The sequence below is a fragment of the Ricinus communis genome, chromosome 6 (genome assembly GCF_019578655.1).
Source record: "Ricinus communis isolate WT05 ecotype wild-type chromosome 6, ASM1957865v1, whole genome shotgun sequence".
Taxonomy (NCBI): Eukaryota; Viridiplantae; Streptophyta; class Magnoliopsida; order Malpighiales; family Euphorbiaceae; genus Ricinus; species Ricinus communis.
Window position 1 is genome coordinate 28,208,122 of NC_063261.1, and position 19,431 is coordinate 28,227,552.

Below are 19,431 nucleotides of genomic sequence, written 5' to 3' on the forward strand. Positions count from 1 at the left end.
TCAAGCATTTCATAATCTACAATAATAAACCCTAATTTTAATCTCGCACTTACAGCACATTACATGGTTCCATAATAAATAATTTGATCTATTCAATGAGGTATTAATAAGTGACATACTAGGAGTATCAAAATTTTGAAGACAAAGACAATCGCCATTAACATTTGACAAAGAAGTAGCATCATTATTCCTCGCAGTTGCAGCAAGACTACTGTTAGATTCATGATCAACTCTCACCATTATAATTGAATTTTTTTAAAATAATCATAATTGATATGATGATTACTTGTCATAAAAAGATCCCCTAATTTTTGACTTTGGATTGCTATGATACTATATGAATTTAGTAATTCAGAGAGAAAAGAATGGAAAAATGAATTTCCTTTTATTAGAAAAGTAAAATTATGTTTTGTTACAACCCAATTAATGAGTTGAACAAGTATTTATACTAAACTTAATCAATAAAAGGGAAATGCTAAGCAACCAAAATTATTGAAATAACAAAAAATATGACTATGCCATATTTCCATATAGAGCACTTCAGTATATTATAACAAACCTAACCAACAATACTACTTAATTCTCACTCAAAACATAATCTGTCTAAAAATTCTATTACAAGATTTAAACAAAAGTTATTTTTAAACTTTTTATTTCCTTATATTTATAGATATGATGGATTTAATTGTTTCAAGGAGGCCTAGACTATAAAGTTTAGACTTGAGAAGTTAATAGTAAATTGAACATGTTAGTAAGAAATTTTGTTGCATCAGAAATACTATTCATCCTACAAGAGTCAGGGTTACTTTATAGAGTATATATATAGAGAGAGGACCAACTTTTAACTACTTAAAAGTCACTACTAGATTTGCAAAACAACATGATAAAGTAAGATAAGATCTTACAAAGTAAATGAAAGCAAGATGGTAGAAAGTAAGGCAAAATTTTTAATTTTATTTTATTTAGAAAAAATATATGGCAAATGAAGATTTTGGGAATAAAATTCTATTTTCTCAACCACGGGATTGAGATTTAAAATCTTACCTTTTAATTCACTACCCCTTCCTAAATAATAATTAGAAGTTGCTAAACCTTATAAAATCCTCGAAAAGAAAACTTGAAAAATCACTACAAAAAAATTATAAATAAGAATGACATAATACACCTTTACTTCCCATCTAACAAAATCAACATTTTGATTGAGGAAAATTATGCGAACAGTTCTTCTATAATTCTTATATGACAATATTAGGTTTTCTATTCCAATTTCTTAACAAAAACTTCTTGTTGTGAATTTACTCTTCTCTTTTCTTTTTCTTTTCCATGAAGGTTTTACATTTTGTCTGTTCTATCTTAAGAAAAAAAACCACTCAATTTAATTTAAAACGCAATCTCTAATTAATTGAATTGCAATTGGTAAAAAATAATAATATATAGCAAATACCCTAAATATAGAAATTTTTTTAAATGTTATAAAAGTTCACCTACTTGGGAAATAAGAAAATCAGGACAGTTTCTCTTTTAAATATTAAAGGAATAACTACAAAAATGGGTTGTAAACTTATTAAAATTTGACAATCAAATATTTAAAATTTTAAAAATTATAATTTAGTGCGTGAAATAGAAAATTATTAACATTTAAGTGTATGGAACCGGTAACCTATATAAAAGAATCTGGATAATTAAAAAAATAGTATGTGAACTTGTTAAAATTTGACAATCAAGTATTTAAATTTTTAAAAGTTACAATTTAATATATGAATTTAGTAAATACTTACGGTTGACTGTATATAGCAAGTAGCAATTACAGATTTGTAATCTTAAAACACATATTATCAACTTAGTATATTAAAAAGAATAAAATGTCAAAAATATCTGTAAAAAGTATATATTTTTAATAGATTAATACATTGTTCTTACTACTAACATCATTACATTGTTCTCACTATATTTTTATCAATTCTTTTAAAGACATCTTCATCCAATTTTGAGCGACATCTCCTTATGACATGTATAGTATTTATTTATATATTTTTATCTATCTTTATAAATTTTATTGTTTACATGAAAGATTTACCCTCTTTCATATAAATAATATCTTTACTATGAAAATATAATAGAGTTTCATTTGTCTATATTAAATTCTTTTTATATATATAATGATTGGTCTCACATACTTAAATATTAATTATTTTTAATTTTACACATTAGATTGTAACTTTTAAAAGCTTAAACACATGTTATTAAATTTTAACAAGTTGACACACTATTTTGTAATAAGCTAATATGGATAACCTGTAACATGTTGTTGACCTGATATACACAATCAATCATAAATATTTACTAGGCTCATACGCCAAATTATAATTTTAAGAATTTAAATATTTAATTGTCAAATCTTAACAAGTACAAATACTATTTTTATAATTATTTCAATATTAAAAAGAAAAGAATCGTTTAATTGTTTAAGCAATGAAAGATGCAACATCAATTGTTGTCAAGTATGTCAAATTCCTCTATTTAAGCTCAATCCATTCTTTGCTCACTTTATTAAGCGAAATAAATCTGTAGAACATATATAGAAATATAAAGAAGAGAGACATAAATTTACTGAAAGAATCTTATATTTATTATTAAAATTGATTGATTTAGCTTTTTACTAATTTAATATAATTAATAGAAAAATAATGTATGATAATATTATAGAGATAAAATCTATCTATGCATATATGAAAATAATGTTTTCATATAGTTTTTCTTTTTCCTAGATAATATTTTCTATGCTCTTTTAAATATATTTTTTTAATGTAGGAGTAATGTTGTAAGAGACTTTCTCTTAACTTTAACTTTTTCGTTTTTTTTCTCTCCATATTCTCTTCTTTTTAATTTTTCTATGAATTTTGAAATATTTCTTATATCTTGATAAATTATCTTATTACGACATTTAAATAATTAAATTAAATATTACTAAATATAATTTTTTTTAATTAGATATTCAATGCTTTAAATCAAATTAGTAAGTTCTAAATTTTTTCATGTGTAACTTCAATCCTTTAATAGTAATAAGTTTAATAGTCTATTTCAATTCAATTTAGCTTTTAAACGCTTCAATAATGATGAAATGAGATTATAACTTTTTTAAAAGAAAAATTGGTTTTAAGTATAAGCTGTTCATATAAGAGAATAAGCAATAAGTATTTCTATAAAAGCACAATCAATGAATTGAAAAAATTTGTAACCTATGAATTAAAATACATATAATCTTTTCTTCTCCCCAATTAGTATTTAATTCTATAATATTTTAAAATTCTTCATTTTTGTACCATGTGAATTATGAAAAGTATATTTGACACATAAAGAAACAAATATAAATATCCTCGTAGTTGCTTTAACAATGAATGAAAAACATGTGATTATCTTGGTTTGCTGAATAATAAAAAAGAAGAATGCAATATTAATTTGTTGAGAAGCCAAAAGGAAACAACTAAAAATTATGGAGGTACATCCTTCCAATATATGTGATTTGCTAATATATAATTTCGCTATCTCAAAGGATCAGCCTTAACGGGTCTTCTTCTTACTAAAAACTCTTCTATGAAATTGCACTGTTCTTCTGAGAGTGATTGGGGGGGTTGTGTGGATGATCACTGGTCAACTAATGGTTATGGTATCTTTCTTAGAAAATCATTGATTTCTTGGATGGCAAAGAAGCAACCAATAATTTCCCGTTCATCAACAGAAAGTGAGTACAAGGCAATTGCTAATGCTACTTCATAAATTTTGTGGATTACTTCTTTGCTAAAAGAAATTGGCTTCTTAAGTTCATCAAAGATACTACTATGGAGTGATAGTATTAGAGCAATCTATTTAATGGCTAATCTTGTTTTTCACGCCTGTATGAAGCACATGGAGCTTGATTTTCAATTTGCTAGGGAACATGTTCAAATGGGATTGCTTGATATTCGGTGCATCTCCACAATAGATCAAAGTGCTGACATATTTACCAAACCCTTGTCTACATCTCGATTCCAATTTTTAAGAGACAAGCTGCGCTTACTTGATGTGTCCATGGATTTGGAAATGGGTGTTAAAAGGGATTGCTTTATCATCCTAATTTCATCCTCTTTAGCTTCTTTATTTATCATGTATGTAGGATATATCTCTTATCTTATAGTCATCATCTCCTTATTCTTCTCTCTCTCTCTCTCTCTCTCTACATATATATATATATATATATATATAACCTTAATGCATTTTTAAATGAACATGTAGGTAGTTATTAAATGTTAAGAATTCAGATTTGCCCAAATGATAAATTAAACTTGGGCGTTTGTGGAAATTGCATTTAAAGATCATCAAAGTTCTTTAGTAACAATCAAGAACTTGCATTTAGATTTCAACATTGACATAAATATCATATCAGATTGGATATATGATGGGAGAAATGCATAAATGGTATTATAACTATGGCTATTGTATCCATTCGATACCTCAACGCAACAATAAAAAATGATACTTCAATTGACCAACAATAAATCAGGTTATACTTTAAATTCTGGTCATTATGTAATGATGTGGTAAACAAATTCTCTCACTAACTACTAAATCATCTCTTATTTGGATACAACTAATTCTAGTTAGATGTTGAATATTTTATCAACTCCTCTATTTTGAACTCATACCTTGAAATTGCGTTTGGAGAATTATAATTTTTTTTATCTTACTACGATTAGTTATATGTAGGTCAATGGTGACGTGGGAGCTAGATAAAAAATCCGGCAGCCATATCTATACAAAGTAGCTGGAAAGTATAAAAGTACCTTTGGTTGATTAATTAATGGTGACATAAGGTACCATTTTTATGATTTTTAAGTTAAGGTACCAAATGAATATAAGTGACATAGTTATGATATCATTTATGCTTTTTACCTAATATCTAATATTGGATATATGATCATCCAGTAATATATAGCACTATTTTTTAACTTCAAAAATCTCATCAACTTTTGACATGTTTTGTTTTATGTTGTTGTTATAATGATCTTATATATAGAGGATTGTAAATAAATCAAACATCTTACCAGCTATTCGGAGTTTGGATTAATAAAAGGCTTGTTCGAGGTTATTCGTTAACTTAAATAAGCTGAGCTCGAACTTGATAGAGGTTAGTTCGTTAGCTTGTGAACCTGCTCGTTTATAGGTTCACAAACACGCTCGTGATCTCGAGCTCAAGCTTTGTTCGTTTATAAAGCTAATGAACAGGTTTGCAATCTAGCTCGTTTATAAGCTCGACAAGAAGACTCGTGAGCAAGCCCATTTACAGGTTCAAGCTCAAGATTTATAATAATAATAATAATAATAATAATAATAATAATAATAATAATAATAATAATAATATTTAAATGAAGCTATTACTATTAGTAAGAACTATAACTAGAATAATAAATAATAAATAAATATATTCTATAACAACTTAATAAAATAAATATTCTCCAAATTAGATAAAATAAAGTTGAGTTATTATTACATTTTTAGTCTACTTAAAACTATTATATATTATGAAATTTAATTAAATTTTTACAACGGTAAAAATATTCTAAATGTATCCTCTAATTATAATAATTTAATAAAGAAATTATTTGTTATTAAAATTTCAATTAGTATATAAACATGATTAGCTAGACACTCATGGAAAGAAAAAAGTCAACCATTATGCTTAAATAAATATAGTAAGTGGTGTTGTCATTATTGTAAAACCTTATATATATCTTAACCTTAACACTAACTGTTTTCTTCTCGATCTCATGCTCTTCAATTTTTATATATCTCATATTTGTTTACCCGAATTTTGGAGTCAATAGAGTGAAATGTCGGTATTGGACCGTATTATTTTTTTTGAAAAAAAATTAATTTAATTAAAAATTTGAATTAAATTTACGTTTATATTTATAAATGGTAATCAAATTAAAAACCAAATTAAAATTGATCAAGATTGTAATTTAAATAAGTAATATATTATTATGAAATCTTTTAGCTACTTTATTATTTTGCACTTCAACTATTTTATATGTTAAGATTTATTTTGAATTTTATAAATATTATTCATTAAAAGGTAAGTGTCACTAGAAAGAGGACTATAGGATTGGTTTATATGCTCTTTTTAAGTTAGCACAAACTTGTGATTTATTTAATATGGTCTTTGTAATATCCGAAATTTTTCTTTAATTATGATAATGTTAATAATAATTGATAAATGAGTTTTTATTTAAATTAATTTTTATTTATCTTTATTTGGTTTAATTTGAAATAATTTAACGAAAATTTTAATGCTAGACAAATAAAGGAGTTATTTTCTATATCCAAATTAGTTTGATTTTTAAAAAATTAATTAAGTAAATTATTTGAGAAATAGATTATATTTTTGGTTATTCAAAATTTTTCCCCAAATGAATATATATAAATTAACTTCTATATTTGAGAATTATGGAAGAATTTGTAAAGGATATTTTATAAAAGAATTATTGGGGAAAAATGGCATTTTAATTAACTAATAATATTGAATTTTAATTGAAAAATATTTAGCAAATTGATTAATTAAATTAATTGTGTATCAAGATTAAATTGAAAAATTAATTTGGAATAAGGATTAAAGGTATAATTTTATTAATATGGGGTTTTAATGAAAATTTATGTGTTTGGTATTTTTGTAATTAAATATGTCGGTAAGGGTATTTTGGTAATTTCACATTTAAAAGAAAGGGTAAATATGTAATTGTGTATTTTCAATAATTCTAATTTGGCCCAAATTAAATAGTTAGGGGCTTAATTGAAAAGTTATAGAAAGTTTAGGGGTTAATTGGAATTTCTGCAGGCCGAAATTGTTAGTAATTAAAAAGTTGAGGGACCAAATGGTAAGTATCACAAACCCACCTGTGGGCCCGTGACGGGCACTAGGGAATGGGTAGGCGTAAGGCCACTGAATCCCGTAGTAAGCCTGAACTCACTAACTCAATCAAATCTCATCTCAAATTAATATTATTAAAGCCACAAATTATCTTAACATTAAATGTTACACAATTGAATCGGTCTGCCAGAAGAATTAGGCGAGACCCGAAACTACAAAAAATTACAACTGATACATCTACTATTACTACTGCGGAGAATCTAAGATTTACCAATTTACAGACCAAATCAAATACATCACCCGAGGATGAAGGAGTCGAGTTACTGAATAAGAATAAGAGTCGCGGGAAGACTAACAGTCACGCATTTGAAAAAAAAAATTGAGATTGTCAGTCTCGAGAGTGAGTTAAAATCAAGTAATCTAGAGACTATTGCAGTTTTCACAGAAAATATTAATTATTCGAATCAGTATATCAAACCATGCATGTAAATACAACTCATATTATAATCATACCATAATAAATAAATAAATAAAATATATTTTTACTTTTACGGGACGAGTGGCTCAGTAGAACCCTAACCCCAAATTCTAGTAGCCTTTCGGCTCTCTTAATCCAACAGGTCTGGCGCCCAGAGAGCAAGCTTGATCAAGGTCCTTACCTCCAGCCTGGACACTTGAATTCCAAATAAGCCGGCGCCCAGAGAGCGTTGCTCGATCAGGGACCTTAACTCCGGCCTGAACACTTGAATTCTAACTAAGCCGGCGCCCAGAGAGCGTTGCTCGATCAGGGACCTTAACTCCGGCAATCAACTGAACTCAGCCTAGAGAGCAATGCTCGATCAGGGCAAACAAATCCATAATAACCTTATTACCTATCTTTGATCATTACCGGTGCGCACGCGGTCCTGATGCAACCTACCAAGTGGCATGTTCTACGAAAGCTACATTTTCCAAAACGCAATCATTACATTTAATAAATATCATTGTCTAATGAAATCATTCAACACATATCGAAATAAAGATTAAAAATTTAGGATAAGGCAACGTGCAATTCGTGTCGAAGAAAATAATAATATCTGTATTATTATAACGTTACTAATAATAATATTTATATTATTTTCAATAATTAATAATCAAGTGAAATTATTTATTTTGCGATACTAATAATCATATTAAGCATAAATTCTAAAATAGCATATTAAAATCAGACTTAGCAATAGTGCAATGATTAAATGACTTTAACTCATAGAATTGGACGACCTCCTAGCTCTACTCTGGTGCCTCAGTTGGAGCGAGCTGAACAAACGGACAATCTAGTCACGAAAAATAATTTCTCGAAACACTGAAACAATCGATCATTAATCCTAGGTCTAGACTCCTAGGACTAGTTGTCTAAGAATCTCGACTCGGGAGAATTCTACCGAAAATTCGGCAGAACCTCCCCTACAACACGGACATTACCCCCCATAAAAACGGGTCCAGGACCTGCCAGAAAAACACTTCAAATACTTAATAATTCAAACAACGGGAGTCGGGTCCTCAAACTTCACTATTTTCCCGACTCCGTGATACAGCACAAAACACGAGGCAAGGAAACTGACAGACAATTATTTTTGACTCAGAAATATCATCAAATACTCAATACAAACTATTAGACATACAATTAAACCAAGAATTCCAAAACTAATGGGCCAGAAAAAATTACCGAGAAAATTAATGGGCCGCCGGAGTCTGATCGACGATCCAAACATACCATCGGACTCACAACGACGCGCTGATGACGATCCCCGCTTCCAATTTTCGATCTGACACCCGATTGTCTAGAGAGATTTGCGGACGATCTCGGCTGTCGATTTGCAAACAAAGTCCGATCGCCACGAAACCAGTGCCAATGCGAAGCTTGAGCTGAGGATAGTCGGGATACGTCCTCCGATCGTCCATCCTCCGCCGGAGCTCACCGGAAAAGTCGAAAAACACGGTTGCCACCACTTCGCCGGAACTCCCTCCTCCAACCACCAAAACTGACGCCGCCACCGCCAAAAGGAAGCTCTCTTCAAAGGGAGCCGATTACTCGAGATCGGTAGGAAGCGGCCGAGCAGCCTTCGGATGTTGTTGCCTCTCCTCGCTGATTACGCCACTTGCCGTCTTGCTAGCTCTGACCACAATCTCTATCGCTCTCGCCGGCCAGAGGCTAAGGCGACGCGAACACCTACCGCCACGGACGGTGAGCCTCCCTCTTCTTCCCCCAGACTTCTTCTCTCTCCCCGACATTCTCTTCTTTCCTTTCTTCTATATCGACATTGAGCCCCCAAACTTTTTCTTATTACAATTTGGTCCCTCAACTTTCTTATTTACTTACAATTTCATCCTGCAGAATTCCAATTTAACCCCTAAACTTTCCTTTATCCTTTCAATTAAGCCCTCAACTAATTAATTTGGGCCAAATTAGAATTATTGAAAATACACAATTACATAAATACCCATCACCGACATATTTATTTACAAAAATACCAAACTCACAAATTTCCATTAGAACCCCATAAAAAATAAAATTATACTTTTAATCCTTATCCAAAAATAATTCTCCAATTAAGTCCTACACATAATTAAATTAAATAACCAATTTGCTAGATATTTTCTAACTTAATATTAAATACCACTAGCTAATTAAAATACTAATTTCTCCAAAAGAAATCCTTTACAATTTCTTCCAAAATTTTCCAATATATAATTTTACTTATATAAATATGCATTTGGGGAAAATTTGAATAACCAAAATATAATCATTTCTCAAATAATTTACTTAATTAATTCTTAAAATTTCAAACTAATTGGGTATAGAAAAATAACTCATTCAATTGACTAATATTAAAATTTCCATTAAAATATTTCAAATTAAACCAAATAAAAATAAAGCTAAAATTAACTTAAATATAAACTCATTATTAAATATATAAAAATTTCAGGTATTACAGTAAGGACGAAAAATGCAGGGAGCAAAAGTCGATATGGAAGGAAAGAAAGAAGAAAAGAAAGAAGGAAGAAGAAGAAGGGAGAGAGGAAAGCATCGGGGTCGCCGAAAGAAAGAGAGAGAGGAGGAAGGAGTAGGGTGCGGCAGAAGCGGCGAGCTCGGTGAGGCGTAGGAGCAAGGAAGGCAGCCGAAACTTCCTTGTCGTCGTGTGTATGTTTCTGATGTCAACAGCCGCTGATCTTGGTGGTGATCGGCTCCTCTTGGCCTGGGCCTCAATTTGGCGGTGGCAGTATCGGAAGTGGTGGCCGAAGTTGGTAGTTGCGGTGGAAAGAGAATGTGGGTGGCAACCGGCATTTTCTGGCTTTTCCGATGAGCTCCAGTGAGCTTTGGCCTATCAGAGGGCATATTCGGACTATCCTCAGCTCAAGCTTCATAATGGCACCGGTTTCGTGGCGATCAAACTCCGTTTGAAAATCGACGGTCGAGATCGTCCATAAATATCTCCAAATGATCGGGGGTTGGATCGGAAGATCGGAAGCGGAGATTGTCATCAACACATCGTTTCGAGTCTGTTGGTGCATTCGGATCGTCGATCGGACTCCGGCCGCTGGAGGCGAGTCGACCAAGCGATCAAGCATCTCGGTAATTTTCTCTGGCCCGTTGACTTTAGAATTCTTTGGTAAATTTATGCTTATTGAATTGTGTTGAGCATTAGAAATATTGTGAGTCAAAATAATTATTTTTCGGACTGCCTGTCTTAGGTCGTATTTTGTGATGTATGGTGGAGTTGGGAAAATAGTGAAGTCTTGGGGACCCGACTCCCGTTAAAAATGAATGGCAGGTCCCGGACCAGTTTTACGGGGGGTAAATATCCGTATTGTAGGAGAGGTTCTGCCGAATTTTCGGTAGAATTTACTCGACTCAAGATTTTTAGACAGTCCTAAGAATCTAGACCTAGGGTTAATTGTTAACTGTTTCAGCATTATTGATAAATTATTTTCCGTGATTAGATAATCTATCAGTTTGGCTCGCTCCAACCAAGGCATCGAAGCAGAGCTAGGAGGTCATCAAAGCTGTGAGTTAAAGTCATATATCTGTTATGCACGTGTCATGCACAAATTTTAAATAACTATTGTGATTAATTGATTGCAAGTTTAAATTATTTATTTAATTACTATTCATATATATCATGCTCTTTGATTTCTATTCATATATATCATGTTCTTCATCATTGAATTTATTATTGTCTGATGACTTAGGGTGGGACGGTAGTAGAACATACTATTTTAATGAGTGCACCGGTATAAATTTGAGACTGATAGAAAAAGGGTAAAATGGTAAATTTAAAAAGGTAAGTTTAGGACTTGCCCTGGTCGAGCATTGCTTTCTAGCCTGAGTAGAGTGAGTGTGCCGGAGTAAAGGTCCCTAGTTGAGCATTGCTCTTTGGGCGCCGGCTTATTTGGAAACCTAAGTGACCAGACTAGAGTTAAGGATCCTCGTCGAGCTTCACTCTTTAGGCGCTAGTCTTATTGGAGTAAGAGAGCCGAAAGGCTAAGAGTGTTGGTGATAATTAAGTGTCTGAACTGGATTTAAGGACCCTGGTCGAGCCTCGCTCTCTGGGTGCCAGTTCTGTTAAAATGAGAGAGAGTCGAGATGTTTAGTGTTAGAATTAGGATTCTGCTTAGGTACTCCGTCCCGTAGTGTGTGAAAATTATTTTATTTTAGCATGGTATGACACGTTTATTTTTGCATGACTTAGTATTTATTTCAAATTAAATAAATGTGTTATTGAAGTGTTTGTAACTGTTTTTCCTTGGATATATGATTTTAACTCACTCTCGAGACTGACAGTCTCAATTTTACTGTTTTTTATATCTGTAATTGTTAATCTTCCCGCGGCTCTTATCTAGCAACCCGACTCCTTCATCATCGGGTTATGTAATTGGTTTGGTATGTTAACTTTTAAAATCTTAGATTCTCTGCAGTATAAATAATAGATTGTCAGTTGTAAATTATTGTAGTTTCGAGTCTTGCCTAATTCTTCCGGTAGACCTAATTAAATATGTAGGGTTTAATGGTTAAGATATATTGTGGGATCAGTAATATCAGATGAGGTTTAATTACGCCTACCCATTCCCTAGTGCCAGTCACGGGCCCACAGATCGGGTCGTGATAGTCTTTTTGCAATCTTTTTGTGCATGACTGGTCTTTAGTTTCATCATTCATGTTGTGTTTAGTATTTTTTTTTTGCATATTTACTATATTTTTAAATGTTGATATTGATTATTTTTTTGAGCAAATTTTATTTTTTTTTAATTTTATTTTGCTATAATTGATATTTTTATCATTCTTTTCTATATTATTAGATGTTGCTATAGATTGATTTAATTATTGAAAAATATTTAATGCGGTCGAGCTCAAGCTCGAACTGTGCTTAACGAACTTGTTCTCAATATAGACTTAACGAGCTCGAACTCGAGCTTTTCTCATTATATAACCACTTAATGAGTAGAATTCAAATCGAACTTGAACTATTCATCGAACCATGCTAATTATGAATCGAGCTCGAACTATTATTTTTAAATGAGTCGAACTCGAGCTTTATTATAAAAGCTCAAATCAAGCTCGAGCATGATAAATAATTAAATGAACCAAGTCTGAACTTGTTGATGTTCGGCTCGATTTGATTACAACCCTTAATATGACAATAAAATGATTCTAAAGCTAGGCATGTAGCTTGAGAATTTGCATTCAAATACTAAATCTAACTATAGATATCTAACTATGTATATAAATAATAAATAAATAAATATATATATATATACATATATATATATATATATATTAAATCTTGTTATATAAAATTTTTTTGACACAATTTCTTTTTATTTTTACATATATATTTTTAATATATAGAATTTAATTTATGTAATTTTTTTATCTTTAATTAATTATATTTCTAATTGAACAATAATTTTAATTTTATAAAATAACAATTTAATTATATTCTTAATATTAATTAACAATTCAACTTCCTAATTAGACAATGAATCCTAATCATATAATAATTTTGAATCCTAAAAATAGTAGTATCGTATCATAGTATTAATTTATATAATATCAAAAGTCAATTAATAAATTTTTTAAAATAATTTTTTTTATTGTTACACTATTATTACACCAATAAAATTTTAAAATATTAATTTTTTCAAAAGACACTTAAAAGTATTTAGTTTATTATTCTTTTAAATATTATAAATGATTATAAAATATTAAAAATTCTATTAAATTTTATCTATAAAATTAATTTATATTATAATTCATAATTAAAATAATAATAATATTCGTAAAACGTATGCAGTAAAGAATTAATATATATATATATATAAATTTCGAGATCTAAATTTTTTGATATATGTACTTATATTTTAACACATAAAATTTTTATATTTATATGTGTATTTTATTTTGATCTATGGAATTCAAATTTATATATAATTTTATAATTTGTTTTGTATTAGTTTATTAATAAATAATTTATATATTTAATTAAACACTGATTTTAATTTTAAAAAATTACATATTAATTATATTTTAATATTATATTGAATAATAATTAATTTTTTAATTAAATAATAATTTTAATTCTATAATAAGAAATAGCATATTAGTTATTATTAATATTATATTAACTAATAAATTAATTTTTAAATATTATAATTTCTAATCCTAAAATATAATAATATATTGATAATATTAATTTATATGTATAAAAATCAATTGGTAAATAATTGTAAAATAATTTTTATATTATTATACACTAATAAAATCTTAGAATATTAAAAAATAAGAAAAATATGTAAAAATATTTTATTTACTGTTATCTTTAATTATTATAAATAAATATAAATTATTAAAAAATTAATTAGATCTTATCTATAAAAATAATTTTATAATTAAAATAATAACAAAAACAATTAATTATATTTTAATTTTTATAAACACCCGAACTCACATCTCATCCCTACAGTTTAAGTCTAAACCCATCTGCAAAAAAAATATGTTGATCTATTAAAATTTAATGTGAAAAGTATTGTCTCAAAACTTGGTCAGTCAACTTAAGAGGCGGGACTTTGTCAAGTTATTCGAGTTGGGTTTTCTTAAATAGATATTTCTAAAAATATATAATAATAGAAAAGAAAATTCCGGAAAAAGGTCGACCTCTTATTCTATTTGTTGGGTCATACGTATTAATATAATTTGGTATTATTGTTGACTTTCTGAGTTAATGTATCTTGATTTGTTTGTGTACATGTTTATGAATCTGCTATTGGAATCTATAGTTGACCCTCAAGAATTTAAATCATTCAACATTTATTCTGCTATAAGTTTGACTTTAGTTATGATATACAAGTTGTAAGAACTTGAAAACAAAAAACAAAAAAAAAGAAATTGCAAATATAGGATTAAACTAACTAAAACTATAATTATCAGGAAGTAAATTAGAATTACCATAATTATGTTATGGGAACTTGCCATTGATATGATTTGATTTACAGCTTTGTATTGTATATGCTTTTATTTTTTCATTTCAATTTTCACCGGGGTATGCATCCTCGTGACGAAGATAATGATGAAGATGATGAGGAACTACCTGAAATTGCAGCCCCGTGGAACAAATCTGACAGGTAGTTCCCAAGATCATCAGGGCCAAATCTTACCAACGTCTCCAAGTTCTTCTCTCCACTCAGCATCACCAGATATGTGTCGCAAAATTCTCTATAAGCTGCTACAAGTTTCGTTGCTATTGACACTTTCAGTTCATCTCTTAGCTTCCCATCTGGAACAATCCATGATGTCTGTTTCTTGTATGCTTCCAAGAAAGCTGCATTAAATCTCTGAAAGCGCTCCTTTATTGCTTCAGGTGGCAGTTCTTGATAAGGTTTCTCTGGTAAAGATGAGAAGACTTTGTTCCATGCCATGATTTCGTAGTTTACAGCGTATTGCTTGAGCTTCTTCGTATGCTTAGAAATCCAATCCTCACCTAGCACCAGTTTAAGGCGAGTCGTGCAGACTTTCTCGATGATGAATTGAAGATTGTTTGCCAGGAAAAGATATGACAAAGATACATCTTTGTATACTTCTGCTTTGCTATCAAGCTTGCATAAAAGAGTCAGTATTAGCCATGCCAAGCGGACTGAGACTTCTGGGGTTGAATTGTCATCAGAAGTTGGACTTTCGAAGTAAGATTCAGGCAATGGTGTATTCCTTAATGATGGAGAATCAGAAACAATGTCAGAGAGAATTCCACTGTAATCCGCAAGTGAAGATATATAACTCATCGCTGTTCGAGTCAACGGGTGAATCCCACCACCAAGAACAGGAGTTTTTGATGAGTCTTTCTGAATTGTTGATTCAAAGTCTGATAGAATAGCGTGGACCGACGCACCAAGTTTCTGCAGTGATGACAGCGCTTGCAATTTAATTGCTGAAGTTGATTCAGAGTTGAATATCAATTCAATCTCCGGCCAAAGATTGGAGAGTGCTTCATGCAGTTCCATTAATGGGAAAATTCTTTCTGGTGATTTCTTGCTTTTAACAATCAATTCAGGAAACCTGAATAGATTGATTGCACCTTCTTTAGTGATCTCAGAAAAGCATGATTCTCTAAGAGTTTCAGATGCAGAGAAAACGTGATCACAAAGAGCTTTTTCTCCATTAAATAGTGTTTTTACAGCAATCTTTACTGCATTCAACCAGTTCTTGATCAAATGCTCAAGAGCTTCCCAGTTCATCTTTTGAATATGAGAAGACCTGAGTCTTTCAACTCCAAGCAGATATAACCCTTCATCTACTATTGATTTCCTGATGAGTTTGTATATTTTGATACATTCTTTACCATAGCCAGCACTAATCATACAGTCAGCTATAGACTTGAGATCAGACATAGCATACGTTGCCTCTCTCTCAACATTAGCAATTGATTCACCAACTAGTTTGATCTCTTCTTCAGATCCCTCTTCATCTTCGTCTTCGAAATTGCTAGAACCATCTGAAGAAGGACCTGAAACAGACTCAGGATCAAGTTGGTCGTGATGCGCAGACAGTATCAGATAAAGTTCTTTTTCAAGTCTGTTCATGGCAATTTGCATGAGTTTTTGAGCAAGTACAAGCTTAGCAGAAGCTCTATGTTCAGAGACTAAGAAGTGCATAGCTCGACGCAAGTCCTTGACGCATTTCAAGAACTCTTTTGCTTCTTTTCTCTGGTGGAAAAGGGAAGTTGCAAAGGTTACTGATGAGGTGCTTGGAGCCCATTTCTTGATGATTAACTCTGCATTATCAATGTTCTCTTCCATCATTGATTGAGTGAACTTGTGGATTACAGGAGAGGAAGGAATGGAAGAACTTGGAAATGAGTTATATAATGAAACTGCCATCATTTTTATTGCAGAAAGTGTATTGTTACTACTAGTAGTACTCCTTGGAGTATCTGGTACAAGCATTTGTGAATCCTGGCTTGAAGATTCAAAAAAAGAAAAAGAAAATTGAAGCTGTAAGAAAGATATTATGGAGCTTATAGTTGCTTGCTCTTGTTTACAAGTGTTGATCCTGAAGGAGTTTATATAGAGAAAAATTTGCACTTAGTTCCCAATTGAGGAAGGTGGATTATACTTGCATGTAATATTAGACCAACATTTATTGACTAGCTCTGCTTGGTCTATAGGAAAGAGATTGTGGACACGTGTAATTAGACTTTTATAATTAATTCCTTTTATTTCTAATTATATTTATATTATGTGATGTAATAATGATGATGACAAAATTCTTACCTACACTATAGATCTTGCCAACTTGTAAATTATCATAAGCCTAATTTTCACTTAGAAAAGGATTTGTAAGATGTTACCTTAGCATATACATATATATTTCAGAGATTCACACCATCTATTTTCTTTACAATTCTGCAGAGATGTATGACTTTGTGGTATAAGTATGTGAGCTCCAGGAAATTTCAGGCCACTAAAGGTTTTCTGTGGAGCCATGACCCCCAATCCCCACTCAAAGAGTTTATGATTGATCCATGTATAGCCCAGTTTAAAGACTTAGCTTTATTAATTTTCTTATATTATATTAATTCTTAGTAATAAAGATCAAATTTTAGATTTTATGTTAGCAAGTTTTGTCAAGTGTTGTTTACTGATTCTGCGGTCTTGACCTGCATTTTAATATCAAAAAATGTTGGACAAGAAGAATCTTAATCTATTAATCTGGATGGAAATAAAAATAAGAATAAAAATGATACATGCTCCAATGATGGTAGACCCTATTGCTTGTTCAACTTTTAAATTCTTTATTGCCTGGCCAATAGATCTGTTAGATTTGGACTGATTCTTTGGTGGTGGTGTTACAATGTTTTAGTCTTGTCCAATACTTAGGTACCCATTTAATTTAGCTAGTCTTTTTTGTTCTAGGTCTTCCACTTAATCTATCCAGCACTACTAAATAAATTTACTTTCTAGATAACAATTATTGCTCAGGCTTTATTTTTCTATTCCATTGTTAATTAAGATATAGAGATGTTAACAATTGCATGTCGTTCTCATATTAAAACTAGTTGAAAATTAATTAATTTAGGTCAGCATAATTAGAATGTAAAGGGTCAAGTTAGAGTTTGATCAGAACTAATCCATAATCATAAGAGGCAATCTTTTAGAAAAAGAATATTGGTATACTACTCTTACAAAATTCCCATTATACAAATGTTAATAGCTCTTGAGAAAATGATAGGATGAAGCGGTAATTAAGGGATTAGTGTTCTTATTTTTGACCCTAACTTCATGGGATTTGTTGGAACACTTTTATGTCCCAACCCAGAATGTGAGCAAGATTGGCAAAATAAGGACTTGATTTTTATAAGAAATAAATTACAAGGAATTTCTTGGAATAAAGTATTGAATTAGCACCTCAATCACTTAGAACAGAAGACATGAGGAAGCAGCAAAACTTTAGAGAATTGTGTGCCCTTAAACCATGCTAATTTTACATTAATCAATCAATTATCATTAATTTGTTATTTATTTGCTCCATACTAAGTCAAGGAACTTTAAACTTATATATACATATAAGCAGATCTTGTTGATTCTTTGACAAAAAATAAAAAATAAAAAAAGAGGAATTCTTTTTTTGTATTATTTCATAAAATTTAAATCATTTATACACTTATAGTCACAGTGATTTATATTTTATGTGCAATTTGTCTTCATAATATGATTACTTAATCTCTTGTCCTACCTTTCTTTCATTAAATTACTTTTTCTTATAAAAATCATTAAAATTCTTTGATAATTTGAAATGGTCTCATTAACAGTTTGTTAATAATCTAACCCAAGAACATGAACTTTATTATATCATTCTAAGAACACTTAGTAACTAACTTAACATACATAAGCACTCAATGCATAGATAAGCACTCATGAATTCTAGTAAAACATGATAGAAAATTATTCATGTTTTAGCAGGAATATAGTTGATTTTGACCCAGAATTATTATTCCTGTAATACTTGTACCAAACAAGTCTGCCTCCTTGTAGTAGATGCTTCTATTTTGGGGGGTAATTTTCTTTTTGTATGTCTTTTCCTTGCCCATTGGCGTAAAGACTAGGCTTTCTCTCTTATTAATCATAATCCATCCAAAAAAATCTTCAATAAAATGTTTTATTTTATTATTCATCGAATTGCTCACCTACCCATGAATTATAAAAAGTATAATATAATAATTTATTTTTCTATAAATAACGGTGATAGACTCTCACTAGTATTAGTAAATATTAATGAGAAACTTTGTAATTATTTTTAAAACTAAATATTTTTATCCTAAAGTTAAATTTTATTAGAATTAAATGATGCTATAACTATAATGTACTTTAGTAATTTATTTTATTGTAAACGATTAAAATTTAATAGAAATTGGTCTAAAGTTATATTTTTAATTAAAATAATTTACCTATAATTGTATTTTTACCAATTTTGGTGGAACAAAAATAATTGATTAGTAATAGGAGAATTCTAGAATTTCTAGATGCATGAGGTCGTCAGTTCATCTCTTTTTTTCTTGGTCTATACGATAAGTCCAACTATTTTTTAGCATTGTGTTAGTTAATTCTAGAAAAAAACAGACTAATTGTATATGCATCATATATTTTATTAAATTAAATCTTATCATATTTATAAAGGACTTAAAAAATAATTCTAAAAAAAATTGAACAAATTATATTTGTTAAGTCAAAATAGAAAATATAGAATTATCAAAATTCGAGAATTTTAAAAAATAAAAAATAAAATATTTAAAGAAAAGCTGCTGGAACCTTTTTCTGTTAATTATGCGTTCCCACGTACAGTTTGATAGAAGAGTATGTGTTTCAAATTACGTAAGGTTTAAATTTTGATTCTCTTCTTCTTATTTGTAATTCAAAAATTATTTAAACTAAAAGTAATCATTTAATTCTTAATTAATATTTATTTATTTTTAATAAATTATAAATATTTAAAAAAAATA

At 29.7% G+C, this 19,431-nt stretch overlaps 1 protein-coding gene across 1 annotated transcript; it reads right to left on the reverse strand.

The window, feature by feature from the left end:
- Positions 1 to 14,362: 14,362 nt before the first annotated feature.
- LOC8285767 (exocyst complex component EXO70H1) lies at positions 14,363 to 16,480 on the reverse strand. Its single transcript, XM_002531564.3, has one exon. The coding sequence runs from the start codon at positions 16,376 to 16,378 to the stop codon at positions 14,474 to 14,476; it is 1,905 nt and encodes a 634-aa protein (XP_002531610.2). The 5' UTR covers positions 16,379 to 16,480; the 3' UTR covers positions 14,363 to 14,473.
- Between the last annotated feature and the right edge of the window lie 2,951 nt (positions 16,481 to 19,431).